Raw genomic sequence first — 16,341 nt, 5'->3', positions numbered from 1 at the left:
GGTAATAATGAAAGCATAAAAAAATTACAGAAAAAAAGCACATCCCAATATTTTTTTTTAATCGTAAAGGTATATAAGGACAATACAGAAAATGTAAACTCAAAAGGAAAAAAGTAACCACAATCCCACCATCATAACTACTATTACATTCTACAGTAGTTATTATGTTATACTGAGATATGATTATAGTGACAGGCTTGAAGGCTATACACCCATGGCTCCCAACCTTGGTCTGTTAAAAATCACCTGGGGGAACTTTTAAACATTAAGGTACCTGAGCCTGATTTCTGATCAGTTAAACCAGAATCTCTGGATGGTAGCGTCCTGGGTTGAGAAACACTGTATATAGACCTACTCCTATGTGTAGGCAGAGACCTTACCTCAAAGGTGAGTTTATTCTTGGTATCAATCACCTCGGAAAGTGGAGAGTTCCTCAGACAGAAAATGGAATCTTTTAGAACAGTGGTTCTCAATTTAGCTGCAAATCAGACTCACCTGGGGAGCTTTAACCCACACCCACACCCCACTCCTGCCCCAATGCCCAGACTACTTCTCAACCCAGTGACCACTATGTTAAGAGCTACAGGTGAGCTACACAGTGAGAATTTGGCTTTGGGGGTCCTGGTCATCTAGCTACCAGGAGGTCTAGGTGAAAGTCTTTGAACAGTGGGTTGGGAAACAGGCTAGAAGTTACGAAGCAAAGAACCCAGTCAAATCCTGCAATGCTGTACTTTCCTGTTGTGAACTAAGTATGGCCCTGGGTTCAGCTACCTACAAATCAGGCAGAACTCTGTATTTTGCAAGCCAGACTACTTCTTTGGTTTCTTATACTCTCAGGGTTTTTTTTTTAAATATAAAATTTATTGGGGTAACACTGGTTAACAAACATTCAGGGTTTATTTCCCTGTTGTCCTCTTTTAATCTTTAGTGAAATATTTTTAGTTTTGCTTAGAGGAACCAAGAGAAAAAGTGTTTTTTTGTTGTTGTTGCTGTTCTGCTCTTTCTTTTTAAAGCATAACTAGAACATGCGCTCTCTGTAAGTGTGATGGTGGCAGCAGTTCTTGAAGTGAGACCCTCCAGGAGATGGTGAAACTTAGGGTTAAAGGCAGTCCTCATCACTGCACTTCTCATTCCTCCCTCGCCTTCCAATGTTGATACTTGGGGGAATCTGGGTTTGTTTATTGAAGATGGCACTGTTTTTTCTCATATCTTCTTCCTCTGTCCTTAATTGATTTAACAAGCATTTATTGAACATTTATTATGCACCACAAACACTATACGAGGCACTGGGATTACATCTGTGCGCAGGACATTTACAGTTCCAGCCCTAACAAAGCTTACAATGTAGTTGTTCAAACTTAGGATCAAATCAACAGCGTGAATTTGGAAAAAGTAGAAAGCTGTGTTGAATAGTGCAATGAGAAGAAAGTTTGGAGCCAGGCGGGAGGGTTTGAATGCTGGCTAGATCATATAGTTCCATAAACACAGGTAAATTACTTCTACGGTTACTGTCTCATTTGTTAAAATGCATTTAACTACCACCTACTTTATAGAGTTGTACACCAATTCATTCATTCATTTAACAAATATTTATTAAGCAATCACTAAGTGTTCAGCACTGTTTTAGGAAATAGCAGTAAACAAAAAAGACAACCCCCTGCTCTCCCTTTAGTAGGAGACAGATAATTAACAAGTATAACATAGATATCCAACAGTGATAAGAACTCTGGAGAAAAATGTCACAATAAGGGCAACAGGGATTGCCAGTGGGGGATGAGGTTATAATTTTAAATGGGAGGTCAGGGAAGTCTTTGCTTAAGAAGGTGACGTTTGAACTAAGGTCTGAAAAGGTGAGGGAGTGAGCAATCTCTATAAGTATTTGGGGAACAGCATCCCAAACAAAGGATAGAGCAAATGCCAGGAGTCTGAGGCAGGAACGGGCCTGGAGGATAAGAGACTGGGCAAGGAGCCCAGTACAGAATAACAAACAAGGAAGGAGTAATAAGAAAACAGGGGTCTAGATCATGTAGGGCCTTGGTTGGTCCTGGCAAAAACTCTGGCTCTTACTCTTAAGAGAAATGGGAGCCATTGGAGCGTTCTGATCATAGGAGGAACCAGATCCTCCTGCATTTGAACAAGATCACTTTGGCTGCAGCATGGAAGCAGACCACTGCGGAGGCAGCATGAAAGCAGGGAGAGCAGTCAGGATGCAATAATGAGAGGAGATGATGGTTGTCTGGAGAGAGGGATCATGGTGGAGGTAGTAAGAAGTGGTTGGTTTGGAAATATTTAAGGCAAAGCCAAAAGGGGTGATAATTAGTTTGGTGTCAAAGGTATGATATTAAGATTTTTGACCCAAGCAACTAGAAGAATGAAATTGCCATTTACTGGGAGGCAGGAGGTATGAATCAGGAGTTTGGTTCTGGACAGGTTAAGTGTGAGATGCTTCATACACATCCAATTAAAGCATGTAATTGGATAAATGAGTCTGCAGTGTGGGGAAAGAGAACTGGGCTTGAACTATAAATTTGAGGTTCACCAACATATAAATGATATTCAAAGCCAGGAGACTGAATGAGATATCTAAGCAGCTGTTGTGAGGAATAAGTAACAAGAAAGTACCTAGTGTGGCATGAGGCATACAATACATGCTCAATAAACCCTTCTCCCTTGCAGCCACAGGGAAGTTGGCAGGCTGTTTTGGAAATACTAGTAAACTATGCCTTAGGGTATAATTTGGACTGTCCCGTGTATATAGTCCTTTCACAACTGGCTCAGTTTTCACAAGCTTTTGGGGGGTTAAAAGTTGTTGGCTTCAGTTTTCACATCTTTGTATCTCACATGCAATTTCTAATGAAACCAGATTGAGCATTAACGTCCCCATGTCTGCAAATGCCCACATGGCAACTATAAAACACCACGCTGTCACAGCAGACAAGAGATTACCTGGAGCACGGAGCACCTACCCACACCCAGCAGAAACAGATGAAACCACCATTTAGTTAACTCAGCCCCCAGAGGCGGACATCTGCTCAGGAAACACACACCTGGACACCAGGGTCTGGCTCCTTCATGACTCCAGATGGCTCTTCTCTCTGCTGGACTAACAGGCACATTCCTGGCTCATGGTGTCATATTTCTCCTCACAACTGGGACTGTGATATCCTCAGGGTTCTGGCTGGAAGGCCCTGCCTCCAGGTAATGGCAGGGCTAACCCCATCTCTTCCTTTGATTCTTTGCTCAAATGTTACTTTCCCAATGAGGCCTACGCCGACTACCCCATTTACAACTGCAATCCCTTCTCCAGCATTTCTTTGTCCTCCTCCTGTTTCCTGCCATAGCATTTATCATCTTCCAAGATACTGAAAACATTACTTACTTATTACACTTTTTGATTATCGACTGTCTTGTTCACTGGTATATCGTCAGAGCATGGAATACTGCCTGACCCACAGTAATCAAGAAACTGGTTGAATGAATAAGGAAGTGCTACCTTGGTGTTGGGGCAGCAGCCTGTAGCCCTGAGCCTTTTGCCAGGTCCCTCAACTCTGAACAGCAAACTCCTTTCAGAGAACCCAGAGCCTCCCCAGGGACCAGACTTAACCTCCTGGGGGTATCACTGAATTGGACTGTACCTGAGTGCACTGGGCAGCCTGCGTGCCCACCCCCAAGGGATTACAAGATTAATTCTTAGGCAGCCCATGGCCAGCGATACCCAACTGACCAGCCGCACGTCTTGTTCACTCCCTCAACTGCATCCTTGTCAGTTTTCTCATCCTCAAGTCATTCTCTCCGCTTCTTGGCCCAATCCCCCACTTCTCTCCCCGCTGCACCACACTCTAATTTTCCACTGTGTTCTCTGAAGTTTTGTTTCTTTATATCCTCAGCTTCTTTAGTAAATGTTCCTTCTACCTTCTGCTTTCATGGAAACCTTGGTCTCCCTAAAAACACCATATTCTCTACTGCCCTGAGTGATGGAGGCTGCTCTTTCTTCCAGACCCCATGTACCTGAGGATCCCTTGTATCTTTTGGTACTCCTTTTATGATTTCAAGCCACCCTATTACAACACAAAACAAAACCCTGCTCATTGCTCATGCTGTCTAAAATACCACCCCCTACTCTTCCTCGCTATTCTCATGTACTCCTTCGCTAGTCATTAAAACTTTAGCTTACAGGACATCCTTTCCAATCAAATTTAGAAGGCTGTCCATACAGCTTAGAATTTTCAGTTTTATCCCTATTACAAAACACATAGTGCTCAAGAAATATTTACCAAATGAATAAGTAAAAAAATGAAATCTGGAGCATGGACAAAGAGGCAAGCTTTTGGGGGCTATACCCTTCCCAGTTTACCAGACACTGATAAGGGCACAGGACACGTTGAATTTCATTCTTAGGAGACTTCTATCGTTCCCACTTTAAAACTGTGGCTTAGCAGTTAAATAACTCACTCAAGATTACAGCTAGTAAGATGTGGAACTGGGCTTTAAAAATTCATGTCTGACTTCACAGCCCGTTTTTAACCTCTACAAGCCGCTGCCAGCCCTGAACAACAGAGCTTGCAGTTAAAAGGCTAGGTTTTGTACAGCACACTGCATCTACGTGGTCTGAATAATTTTCATAGTGCTGAGAAGTGACTCATGTAGATATAAGCAGCAGGGAATTCTCAAAAGAAACAAAAAAACATTCCACAAAGATATAATTAAAAGAATATAGTAAAGACAAAAAATCCAAAGCATCTACTTCTACTTATTTTTTAGTATCCTTGGATGTACAGCTATTTTAAGAGCACTTCTATATAACAGGATCTCAGGAATAGAAAACACCTGAGGTGGAGAGACAATTCTCATGCAGCTGTATGTATGCTGCATTCTCAATTAAGGGTCAGCCAACTATATAATTTTGGGTCACATCCAATCCTCTATCTCTTTTTGGTATGGCCCTTGAGTTAAGAATGTCTTTTTGCTTGTGAAACCATGCTATCATTTTATACTGATATTAAAAATTTTTTAATTTGCGGCTAAGTATGTTTAATAAATAAATAGTATAAATCCTGATATTTTAAGAAAACTTAAGACAATATATCACAAAACACATTACTAAAGAGATTAGATAATTTTATCATTTGTATAAGAAAATTTATACCAAGCTAAAATTGCTAAAATGTAATTTAGTTCTTTTTAGTACATTTTTTATTTTTATTTTTTGAATTTCTTTTTTATTGTTGTTGACATTAAAACTTTTTAAGAGCAGCTTTTTGGCTTCTTCTTGAACCTCTGTCTGGTTTGGCCTTCTTGCCTCCACTCCAGGCTCCACCATGTCCACAAGGATGACCCAGAAGACGACCTACAAGGTGTCCACCTCTGGCCCCTGGGCCTTCAGCAGCCGCTCATACTTCAGTGGGCCCAGCATTAGCTCCTTGGCCTTTTCCCGGGTGGGCAGCGCCTACCGGGTTGGCCTGGGCGCCAACATTAATCTGGCTGGAGGTTTTGGCGGAGCGGGGAGTATAGGGTCCATCAAAGCCGTCCAAGTGAACCAGAGCCTGCTCAGCCCCCTGAAGCTGGAGGTGGACCCCAACATCCAGGCCGTGTGCAACCAGGAGAAGGAGCAGATCAAGACCCTCAACAACAAGTTTGCTTCCTTCATCGATAAGGTGTGGAGCCTGGAGCAGCAGAATAAGATTCTGGAGACCAAGTGGACTCTTCTGCAGCAGCAGAAGACGACTCGCAGTAACATGGACAATATGTTCGAGAACTACATCAACAACCTTCGGCGGCAGCTGGAAACACTGTCCCAGGAGAAACAGACTGGAGGCGGAGTTTGGCAACATGCAGGGGATGGTGGAGGACTTGAAGAATAAGTATGAGGATGAGATCAACAAGCACAGAGATGGAGAATGAATTTGTCCTCATCAAGAAGGATGTGGATGTAGCTTACATGAACAAGGTAGAGCTGGAGTCCCGCCTGGAAGGACTGACCGATGAGATCAACTTCTACAGGCAGGTGTATGAAGAGGAGATTCATGAGCTGCAGTCCCAGATCTCCGACACGTCCATGGTGCTGTTCTTGGACAACAGCCGCTCCCTGCCCTGGACAGCATCATCGCTGAGGTCAAGGCCCAGTACGAGGAGATTGCCAACCATAGCTGGGCTGAGGCTGAGACCATGTACCAGATCAAGTATGAAGAGATGCAGACATTGGCTGGGAAGTATGGGGATGACCTGCATCGCACCAAGATGGAGATTTCTGTGATGAACCAGAGCATCAGCCGCATCCAGGCTGAGATTGATGGCCTCAAAGGCCAGAGGGTTGCCCTGGAGGCCTCCATTGCTGTTGCTGAGCAGCGTGGTAAGCTGGCTGTCAAGGATGTTCAGGCCAAGGTGGCTAAGCTGGAAGCTGCTCTGAGAACCGCGAAGCAGGACATGGCCCGGCAGCTGCGTGAATACCAGGAGCTCATGAACGTCAAGCTGGCCCTGGACGTGGAGATTGCCACCTACCGCAAACTGCTGGAGGGCAAGGAGAACCGGCTTAAGTCTGGGATGCAGAACATGAGTATCCATACCAAGACCACCAGCGGCTACTCAGGTGCGCTGAGCCCAGCTTATAGCAACCTCAACTATGGCATTGGCTTCCAGGCCAGCTTGGGCTCTGGCGGGAGCTCTGGCTCCTTCAGCCGCACCAGCTCCAGCTCCTCCAAGTCGGTGGTTGTGAAGAAGATTGAGACCCGCAATGGGAAGCTGGTGTCTGAGTCATCTGATATCCTGCCCAAGTGAATGACTGCTGCGGTCCCTCCTGTCCTCCGAGCTGCGCAGGGAGGTGGAGGGCACAGGAGGCCCACCTGAAGCTCAGTCCCACCCAGTCCTCAGCTTGCCCTTGGGGTGGGGGAGTTTACCCTTTTACCCATGTTCCTGACTAGAAGCCAAATCAAGTGTTTTCCTTTTCCCCCCAAATAAAGTCTCACCTGGCTCTGCCAAAAAAACAAACAAAAAAAACAACAAAAAAAATTTTTTTAAGTGAAAAAAATAATGCCTTTTACATTTTTATCATTGGGAAAATATCAGAACAGTGATATTTCATGATACAAAATTTATATGAAATTAAAATTTCAGTATCCAGAAGTAAAGTTTTATTAGAATACAGCTATACTCATTTTCCTATATTCTTTTTTTTAAAGGATATTTTATTATGTTGTTACAGTAGATCCATTTTTTTCCCCTTTACTCCCCTCTGCCCAGTACCCCCTCTTCCCTCCAGCAATCCCAACCCCCTTAGTTTATGTCCATGGGTCCTGCATATAAGTTCTTTGCCTTCGCCCTTTCCTATATTATTCTTAACTTCCCCTGTCTATTTTGTATCAATCAATTATGCTTCTTAGTCCCTGCACCATTTCCCCATTTCTCCCCCTTCACCCTCCCAGCTGATAAACCTCCAAATGAGCCCCGTACCTATGATTCTGTTCCTGTTCTGGTTTGCTTAGTTGGATTTTGTTGCTATTTTTTAGATTCAGTTGTTCATAGTTGTGAGTTTGTTGTCATTTTAATGTTCATAGTTTTGATCTTCTTTTTCTTAACTAAGGCCCTCTGACATTTCATATAATAATGGGTTGGTGATGATGAACTTCGTTTTACCTTGCCTGGGAAGCACTTCATCTGCCCTTCCATTCTAAATGATAGCTTTGCTGGATAGAGTAATCTTCGTTGTAGGTCCTTCCTTTTCATCACATTGAATACTGCTTGCCAGTCCCTTCTTGCCTGCAAAGTTTCTTTTGAGAAATCAGCTGAAAATCTTATAGGCACCCCTTTGTAGGCAACTCTCCACTTCTCTCTTGCTGCTTTTAGGATCCTCTATCTTTCACCTTTGGCATTTTAATGATGATGTGCCTTGGTGTGGACCCCTCTGGGTCCAGCTCACCCAGGGCTCTCGGTGCTTCCTGGACTTGTATGTCTATTTCCTTCACAAAATTTGGGAAGTTTTCCTCCATTATTTTTTCACGTAAGCTTTCAATTTCTTGCTCTTCCTCTGTTCTTGTACCCTCTTGATTCAGCTGTTGGCACGTTTAAAGTTGTCCCAGAGGTTCCCAAGCCTCTCCTCATTTTTTTCAATTCTTGTTTCCTCATTCTGTACTGGTTGACTGTTTTTTTCTTCTTTATGTTCAAAATCATTGATTTGAACCCCGGTTTCCTTTCCTTCACCATTGGTTTTGTCTGGATTTTCCTTTGTTTCACTTAGTATAGCCTTCACTTCTTCCCTTATGCGTTTGCCATACTCAAGCACATCTGTCAAGCCTGTGAGCATCTTTATCATCAGTGTTTTGAACTCTGCATCTGTTAGGTTGGCTACCTCCTCATGTTAGGTTGGCTATCTCCTTGTCATTTAGTTCTCCCACTGGAGCTTTGATCTGTTCCCCCTTTTGGGTCATACTTCTCTGTCTCCTCATCTTGACAGGCTCCTGTGTTTGTTTGTCTCTGTGTCTTAGGTAGAGCTGTTGCTCCTGTTATGTAGTAAGGGGTGAAGCCTTAGGGATTCATCAGTACAGGGTGACCTGTTTCACCATGTTATAGTGCTGTATGTGGGAGAGGGGTCTGAGAGGGAACAATGCCACTTGCTCAGCACTTGCTCCTTTTCCAGGCACTTCTCCTGCTTCCATATGGGACTGGCACCTCTCTAGCTGTTGCCCTCGCCGTCATTCCCAGAGTGAGTGAGTCTGTGGATGTCTAGGACCATGGGGGCCCTTTAAACAAGTGGACTCTGCTGAGAGACTGGCAGTTTCTTCCTCTGCCCCAACCCCCACTGGTTTGCACAGTCAGAAGCAATGAGGCTTTATTTTCCCCGGAGCTGGGACCATGAGCTACATGGTCTGGTCTGGTGCTGGGAGTGCTCCCCAGGTGTCCCTCCTGACTTTTTAAAATGTGTAATTGTGCTTTCCACTGGCCTACCGCTGCTGCTGCCACCACCACCACACCACATCCTCTCTGCCCTGACTCCACCCCTCCTACCTCTCTGGATGAGTATTTCTTCTTTATGTCTTTGTTTGTTGACTTCCATGCAGCTTGATTTTCTGGAACTTCTGGTTGTTTCTAGTTTTGAGGTAGTTGTATTCCTTCTTAGTTTGGAGGGAGATGCAGTGTGTCTTTCTACGCCTCCATTTTGGCCGGAAATATTCATTTTCCTATACAGTATTCTATGGCTGCTTTCATGTGACAGCAGCAGAGTTGAGTAGCTGCGATGGAGACAATAAGGCCCCCTAAAATATTGATCATGCCATCTGGCCTTTTATAATAAAAGTTGACCAGCCCCTGCTATGGATCATTTTTTCTAACTTACCTTCCAGTTCAGTAACTGTCTTCAGTTGTATCTAATCTGGTGCTAAATCCACCTGAGGTTTTAATTCTGGCCAACAGCATTTTTTTTTTTTTTTATTTCTAGAAGTTTTTCAACTTAAGAGTTTTTTTTCAAATCTAATATTTTGCTTTCTGTAGTTCCTTATTCCATGTATATAATTCAATCTCATCTTTTATTTCCTTAACTATAGTACATATAATTGCTTTATAAACTATGTTTGGTAAATCCAATTTCAGAAGTCTTTGTAAGTCTCCCTCTGTTGTCTACTGTCTTTCATGGTTCCCACCAATGGAGCCTTGTTTCTTTGTATGCCTAGTTATTTTTTACTGTGAGCTGCTCACTTCTTTGGAAAGTTATTTGTGAGGAATTCATGTCTTTCTCCAGAAAGGTCTGCATTTGCTTCTGCCAGGATTTTTGAGGCACTGCCAGTTTGGAATACCTTACACTGAGTTCATGAATCACCTGAGTATGAGAACTCTGGCTGTGAATGTGAAGTTTCTGTTCTACTAACTTATTGCCCTGATCTACTCAAAGCTCTGGCAATCTTTCCTGTAGTCCTGGTCTGGGTGTACAGGCTTAGTTCTAGTTTATCCTTATGTTGAGTCCTTTGGGTCCCAATTTAATGTAGAATGGATCAAAGATGGAAATGTGAAATATAACAGACCTGGAGGCTAGAATGAGAAGGTCTAACATTTCATCAGTTTCAAAAGAGGAGTAGAGAGAGAATGGGGCAGAGGTAATATTTAAAGATAAATGGCTGAAGTTTTTCCCAAACATGAATTCTTAATACTTAAGAAGCTAAGTGAATCCAATCTAAATCAATGAAAACAAATTCTTACATTTCTATACTTAAAATTTATAGAACTCTTTCTTTTAATCTTCGTAAAATCTTAGGAGTAGGTATCATTATTTACATCTTTCACTTGAAAAATGGACTCAGAAATTTAAAATGAATTATCCAAGGTCCTTTAATTTTGAGCAGCAGGGGCAGAATTCAAATCCAGTTCTTCTGATCCAAGTTCAACTCCTTTCCTATACATTAGAAATAGTACACAACACAGGAGAGAAAGGCTTTATAAGCGTAGATCTGAATATTGCTAAGAAACTACCCCTCAAAAACAGAATCCTTAATATGGAAACTTCTCCCTGGAAGGATGTAAAAACCTTTCCCATATATCTGTGCCTTCTTTTCCAGAGAGCACTGGATTGGAAAAGTCTTTGTACCAATAAAGTAAAATTTATATCTCATACATTAAATTGTGAGTAAAATCAAATGAGGCCAAATCAGTTCCCTGGACTCAAGACCAAATTAACTCAGTGGGTTCATGGAACCAGCCTGATATACAACAGAAAGCTATTAAATAGCCTACTGTGTACAAACCAACCGTCAGGCCAGCAGGGCAGGAGTGTCCTCCTAATTCTCCTTGTTACACTCTTGAAGACAGTCTGAATATCATAGTTAACATGTCCTACTGTTGCAGGAACTCAGATCTCTGGGTAGGGGCATGTTTACATGCTCCTCCGTCCAGGTGTCCTGTGGCTCAGGAGATAAGCTGGCCTTGTCTCCGCCTGCGGCTCTAGGCTGTACAGGCCACTGAGTCATGGAATCCTGAGATCAAGAGGTCTGTTAAGTACTCTATCTGCCTCCTTGTAAATAAAGTCTTAATTGGAGCTGGCCTTGAGGATTAGTGGGTCTGCTTTGTATCCTTGATAGGTACTATCTAAGTCATAAGTTACCCTAGCTGTATTTCACATGCTAATGATACATTGTAAAAATTCTTTCACTATTGGCTGTAGAGTCACCCCCGCCCCCCTGTTCTATTTTTTGTAACTTTTAAAATCCTACTAAAAGGACGGTGGGGACTCATGCTCTCCGCTGACTGCCAGAGAGTGCTGCAGCCCCCCAATTGTTTTTATCATTCTGCTTGCTGGAATTATCTGCGTGTCTGGGATCACAATTAAATCTACATCCTACATAACATGTCTTTTGTTCATAAATGTGATTCAACTTGGTAATTACTACATCTTCCATACTGGTGGCATTTCACTTGCTTATAGCTTATATTTGATTTGTATTTTTGTCCAAAGCACTACATTAGAATTTTCTAAAAGTGAAGCCTGTGACCTTCTAGCATAATTAAGCTCCATTCCCCAGGATGTTAACATATAGCTGACATCTCTCTACTAGCTCAGTATAAAGAGCAGACCATTCTTCCCTCAAGATGTATAAAAGCTGGGAGAATTACAACTCCTGAACTCACAGTATGAGGTACCAGAAACAAGAGGCCAGACGCCAGGAAAAGAGGCCAGATGCCAGACACTGCAGTGGGAAAGCCAAAGGGCCCCAGATTTGATGTCTGGTACATAGGTGGAGCCATCACCACCAGAAGCAGCTGTGGTGAAGGCCTCATGCAAGAGAGGTAAAGGAGACACAATCTGACCTTTCATATTTGTCTCATATGGAACAGGGGGCATGGGTGTACAGAGATGACTAATAACAGAAAAAGCTATGGCCAGTTTTGCAACCATTTACCACACATCAACCATGAGAGGTCCTATGCAGGGCATGAACACACAGAGCTTGATCTCAAGGCTTCCTGGTCTAGTTATCCACCTGTCATCCATCCACCCATCCTGCAGTCAGGGGTCCAGTGTTTACTGAGCATGTAACAAACATATGTTAGTACTAACTAGGTGCTAGGGAGACCAAGGAGGCAAGAGCAGGGAAGGATTCTGGATGGATTAGATACCATTTACTTGAAAGACAATTAATCATTTCCATTAAATCCTTACAACAACACAGTGAGGTAGGTATATTATTATCATATTACAGAAGAAACTAAGACTCAGAGTGGTTAAGTAGCCTGTCCCAAATCACAAGGAAATTAAACAGCAATCTGGTATTTGAATGAAGCTTTGCCTGGTTCTGAGCCTGTGCTCTTGGTAAATTAATAATCATTACACAGTTAATTATAGTACAATAAAGTAATTGGTGACAGAGGTAGAAAATTCACAGGAAGCATAGAGGAAAAGATAATTTTGTGTAAAAGGAGGTAGTCTTTGAGTTTCTTAGTGGACAAGCAAGGAAAGGAAATTTCAGGCACGGATAACAAATATACGCAGAAATATTGTAAAACAGAGCATTTATTGCGGGAGAGTGATGGGGGAAGCCAGGGGCCTGATCACGGAAGGCTGGGGTGCCAGGCTGCAGAGCATCTCTGAGGGGTTGCTGCCTCCCACTGCTACTCAATCATCAACCATTCTGGAGCAAAAGCCCTTCCAGGGGCCTCCTTGTCCCTCAAACTCCTTGCAGTGGTTCCTTCTCTAATGAGCTGCCTGTGCCAGCCAAGTCGAAGGCCTTATGTGTACACCCACAATCCCATCTCTCCAGGCCCCTGCAGGCTGCTGACAGCCTGGAGACAGAGGCCTCAGGGAACCCCCCAACACCCACATGGTGATGACAGCTGACCCTTCAAAGCTAGAAGCCAGCTGTCACAGACCTCTCTACCAGAGCCAAGACATTTTCTCATTCTACTCACAGTTTAGAGTCCAGCTTCAGGAGGAAGCCCAACCGATCATACTCTGAAAAAGAAAAGAAAGTAGAAAATGTTACTGAAGGCAATCCACTGCCAACACTAGCAGATTGCATTCCCCAAGCCTAGACCATCAGGAACAGACAACTGCCTCAAAAGATAGATTCAAATACATACGCCACAACTAAGTTTAAGTCACAAAACGTACTGAACATCCGTTTTGTGAAGGACCAGGTTCAAGCCAGATATTTACCAGGACGTCTAGGCCAACCAGTCCTATGCTGGTTTATAACTGCCTTCCTGTTTAAATGTGGTACTTGAAACTAAAATTTAGTAAACCACAAAACTGGACACCTGGAAAAGTAAGAAGGTCAGAGTAATCTCTGTTTCCTCTAAGCTCTAAGCACATTTTTTGTTCAATCAGCCTGTTAAATATGGGGTGAAGATGTGGTAGCCCAGGGGTCCCCAAATCCATGGCAAGGAGCCTCTTCATGACAATAACAAGGAATTTATAGATCTGATTACATAAGAAATAGGAAATTTAAAATTAAATCTAAAATTGATAAGATGTTTGTGCCAAATGAGAAATCATTAATGTTTTATGTTCTTTATATCTTGCCTCATTCTAAAATTAAGTTGAAGCAGCTTTTAAAAAACTGTATAAAGTGCAAGGTTTTAAAAAGAAGAAATAGGAGTCCAAAAGGCAAATAAACATAGGAAAAAATAATAAAATGCAGCCAGGATAAGAATACGAAAAGCAGATGTCCTAAGGTCCTCTGTGCTTGCTGGAGGAGGATACAAGATCTGTCCCCAAGACTTCTCAGAGTTAGAACTAAATGCAAAGCACTGATATAAATGGGTTACAGTGTCTATAAATAATCCAGGAGAATCAAAGCTATTCCTGATACTAAGACTTGAGGGAAGTTTCCTTGGTGTCCCCAAGTTTCCTTGGTATCCCGGAAAATATCTGTAGAAAGAAAATGACAGGAAGTGTCATAGGATTGTTTCTTATAACTTTGTTCAATGATTGCAGTATTTGTGTGGTGTGCATGTGTGTGTGTGTTTAGAATGGCTTCACCAAAATAAGGTGGTCTACGAATGCAGTTCTCAGCTAGCCTGGCTTAATCTGAGGATAAAACAGAATATTAAGACCAAACAACCAAATGGAAAAGACTAGGCAGCAAGGCTTTCAAGGAACTCAGCCTTCAGAAGCAATAAATGACCAACAGAGGGAAGTTACACAAAGTGACAAGTATCTCACCAGAGTCACTCTGCAGGCCCAATTAAGGCCAGACTTGTGTGCTTTCACAAGCAGCTAAGCTGTGGTGACAGAATAATTCCTCTTCAAACTGAAGATGCCGAATGGGACACCTAACTCAACAAAAGGCTTGCCTCCCAAGAAAACATTCTTGGGCAAGTGAAAGCCCTTCCTCAAAATATTTCTGATTTTGCTCTAACTCAAGTAAATGGATAGGAGGCTGGGCTTAGTAATATTAGGAACGTATGAAAACCAATAAGAAAAAAAAATCTCAATTAAATAAATGAAAAACAAAATTTGCAAATAGTTTTAGAGTTTAACATTCTTTCAACAATCCTATTATAGCATTCCATGGAAAAGAAAATCTCATTAACTTGCCAAACACCTGTTGCATTCCCTGCCCCGCCCCCCCCTCACCAGGTAGCCATAACCTTGGGGCAACTATCCTGCTGTTGTTCCTCATAGCTAAGGTACGCTCTCTTGGACACCTTAAGCACAGGATGAATCCACTTTGGTCAAGTCCTTCCACAGAGGGCAGAGAATGTTTTCTCTCTGCTGCAAACTCAAATGTCAGGGGCCAAGGAAGAACGCAGATAAATGAAGGAAGTGGGAAAATGTTAACACCCTCCCACAGCAGCTCACACCATTTATTTTGGTTGCATTAAAAACAAATTGTTGAAATGTCTTTTCTCACCACATATTTTCTGTATAGTCGTCGTCGGCAGCCGTCCGTCTTGAGAGACGATGGTGTAGCTTCTTAAGAGTCTATCTGCACCGCCGAGAATGGCTGTGCAGTCCGACTCGGGAGTGACACGGTATCTGTCTCCTCCCGTGTTGAATCGACATCTTGCGATGACGCTGGAGTGTCCTCTCCAGTGAAGCTGAAGCTACAGAGCCTGGGCAGGGTGATATGGAGGGTCTGCTGTTGCCCATGCAGCAGACCCCCCTTCTCTTCGCAGCTGAAGGGTCCAAGGGAAAGACGGAGTCAATACAGCTTGGCTTCAGGTGCGCCGCAGGAGTTGCCGGTGTTGACTACAACGTCAAACCGCCTTAGGGACTCCGGCTCCGGATTTTCTGTCGGGGTTTACTCCCTTAGCCTTTCCCTTGAAGAGGTATGCCGCAAGGCAGCGGAGGTTTTTTGGAGTCAGAGTTTTCCTTCTCTGATGTGCCCTGACTGGAAGATCGAACCAGCGACACTTAGCTCGCAGGCCGACGCTCAATCCACTGAGCCAAACCAGCCAAGGGCTGATTGGAAGTACATTAAGAAGTACTATGTCTTCTTGATGTAATGTCCCTTTCATCATTATAAACCGTCTACCATTTTGGTCTCCTATTACCCTTGCTATCTCTAAATATGTTTTGTCAGATATAAGTATGGCTACACCTGCTTTTCTGTGGATGTTATTTGCTTGGAGAATCGTTTTCCACCCTTTCTCTTTAAATCTAACTTTGTCTTTGCAGCTTAGATATGTAGATGTGTCTTGTGAAGGCAGCATATGGTTGGGTTTTGTCTTTTGATCCAATCAGCTACTCTGTGCCTCTTAGAGAATTCAGCACATTTACATTTAGGGTGATTACTGATATATGAGGATTTCCTAGAGCCATTTTATCCTTTGCTTTCTGGTATCTCTGGGCCTCCAATTGTTCTTTTCCTTCGTGTTTCTGTCTGTTGATTTTGTTTGGTGGTATTTCATGCTTCTTTCCTTCGTTCCCACTTAAGTTATGTGTTTCAGATTTTTGGTTTTTGTGTGTGGTTACCTTTAGATTCATGAAAAAGAAAGTTGAATATACACCATAGTTTTTAAATTTTGAGGGCATCTGATCTCCATCCTCCTTTGCAAGTTTAAGCCTTTGCGCCCTTCCCTTTTATAAAGTTTTCGTTGTCACAAATTATATGTTCATGCTGTTTCTTTGGTGATCTCACTCATAATGTTGTGAACTTTTGCTCTTTGTTTCAAATAAAATAATCCCTTGAGTATTTCCTACAGTGGAGGTTATCTGATAAATTCCCTTAGCATATGTATGTCTGGAAAGGTCTTTATTCTTCCTTCATACTTAAAGAATAACTTTGCTGGACACATTCTTCTTGGCTAGCAATTTCTCTTTCAGTAGTTTTAATATTTGGCTCCACTCTCTTCTGGTTTGTAGAGTTTCTGCTGAGAAGTCTGATGATAACCTGATGGGCTATACTTTGTAGGTCACTATCT

At 42.7% G+C, this 16,341-nt stretch overlaps 1 protein-coding gene and 1 pseudogene across 8 annotated transcripts in view; one reads left to right on the top strand and one right to left on the bottom strand.

Annotated features, from left to right (window-relative positions):
* The window catches only part of ST3GAL3 (ST3 beta-galactoside alpha-2,3-sialyltransferase 3), a 194,143-nt gene that overhangs the window by 85,603 nt on the left and 92,199 nt on the right, over positions 1-16,341 (bottom strand). For all 8 annotated transcript variants that reach the window (XM_090269286.1, XM_090269287.1, XM_090269283.1 and 5 more), the window contains one exon: positions 12,883-12,925. Coding sequence is in view for 4 of the 8 variants with exons in the window: in XM_090269283.1 (XP_090125409.1) it covers positions 12,883-12,925 (43 nt within the window). In the remaining 4 variants the exon portion in view is untranslated. The remainder of the gene's footprint in view (positions 1-12,882; positions 12,926-16,341) is intronic.
* Positions 5,272-6,774, top strand: LOC150014759 (keratin, type II cytoskeletal 8 pseudogene; annotated as a pseudogene).

Source organism: Furipterus horrens, unplaced genomic scaffold, assembly GCF_987537825.1.
Source record: "Furipterus horrens unplaced genomic scaffold, mFurHor1.1.pri manual_scaffold_3, whole genome shotgun sequence".
Lineage (NCBI taxonomy): Eukaryota > Metazoa > Chordata > Mammalia > Chiroptera > Furipteridae > Furipterus > Furipterus horrens.
Note: the sequence above shows the minus strand (reverse complement) of the source record. Positions and strands in the feature narration are given on the sequence as shown.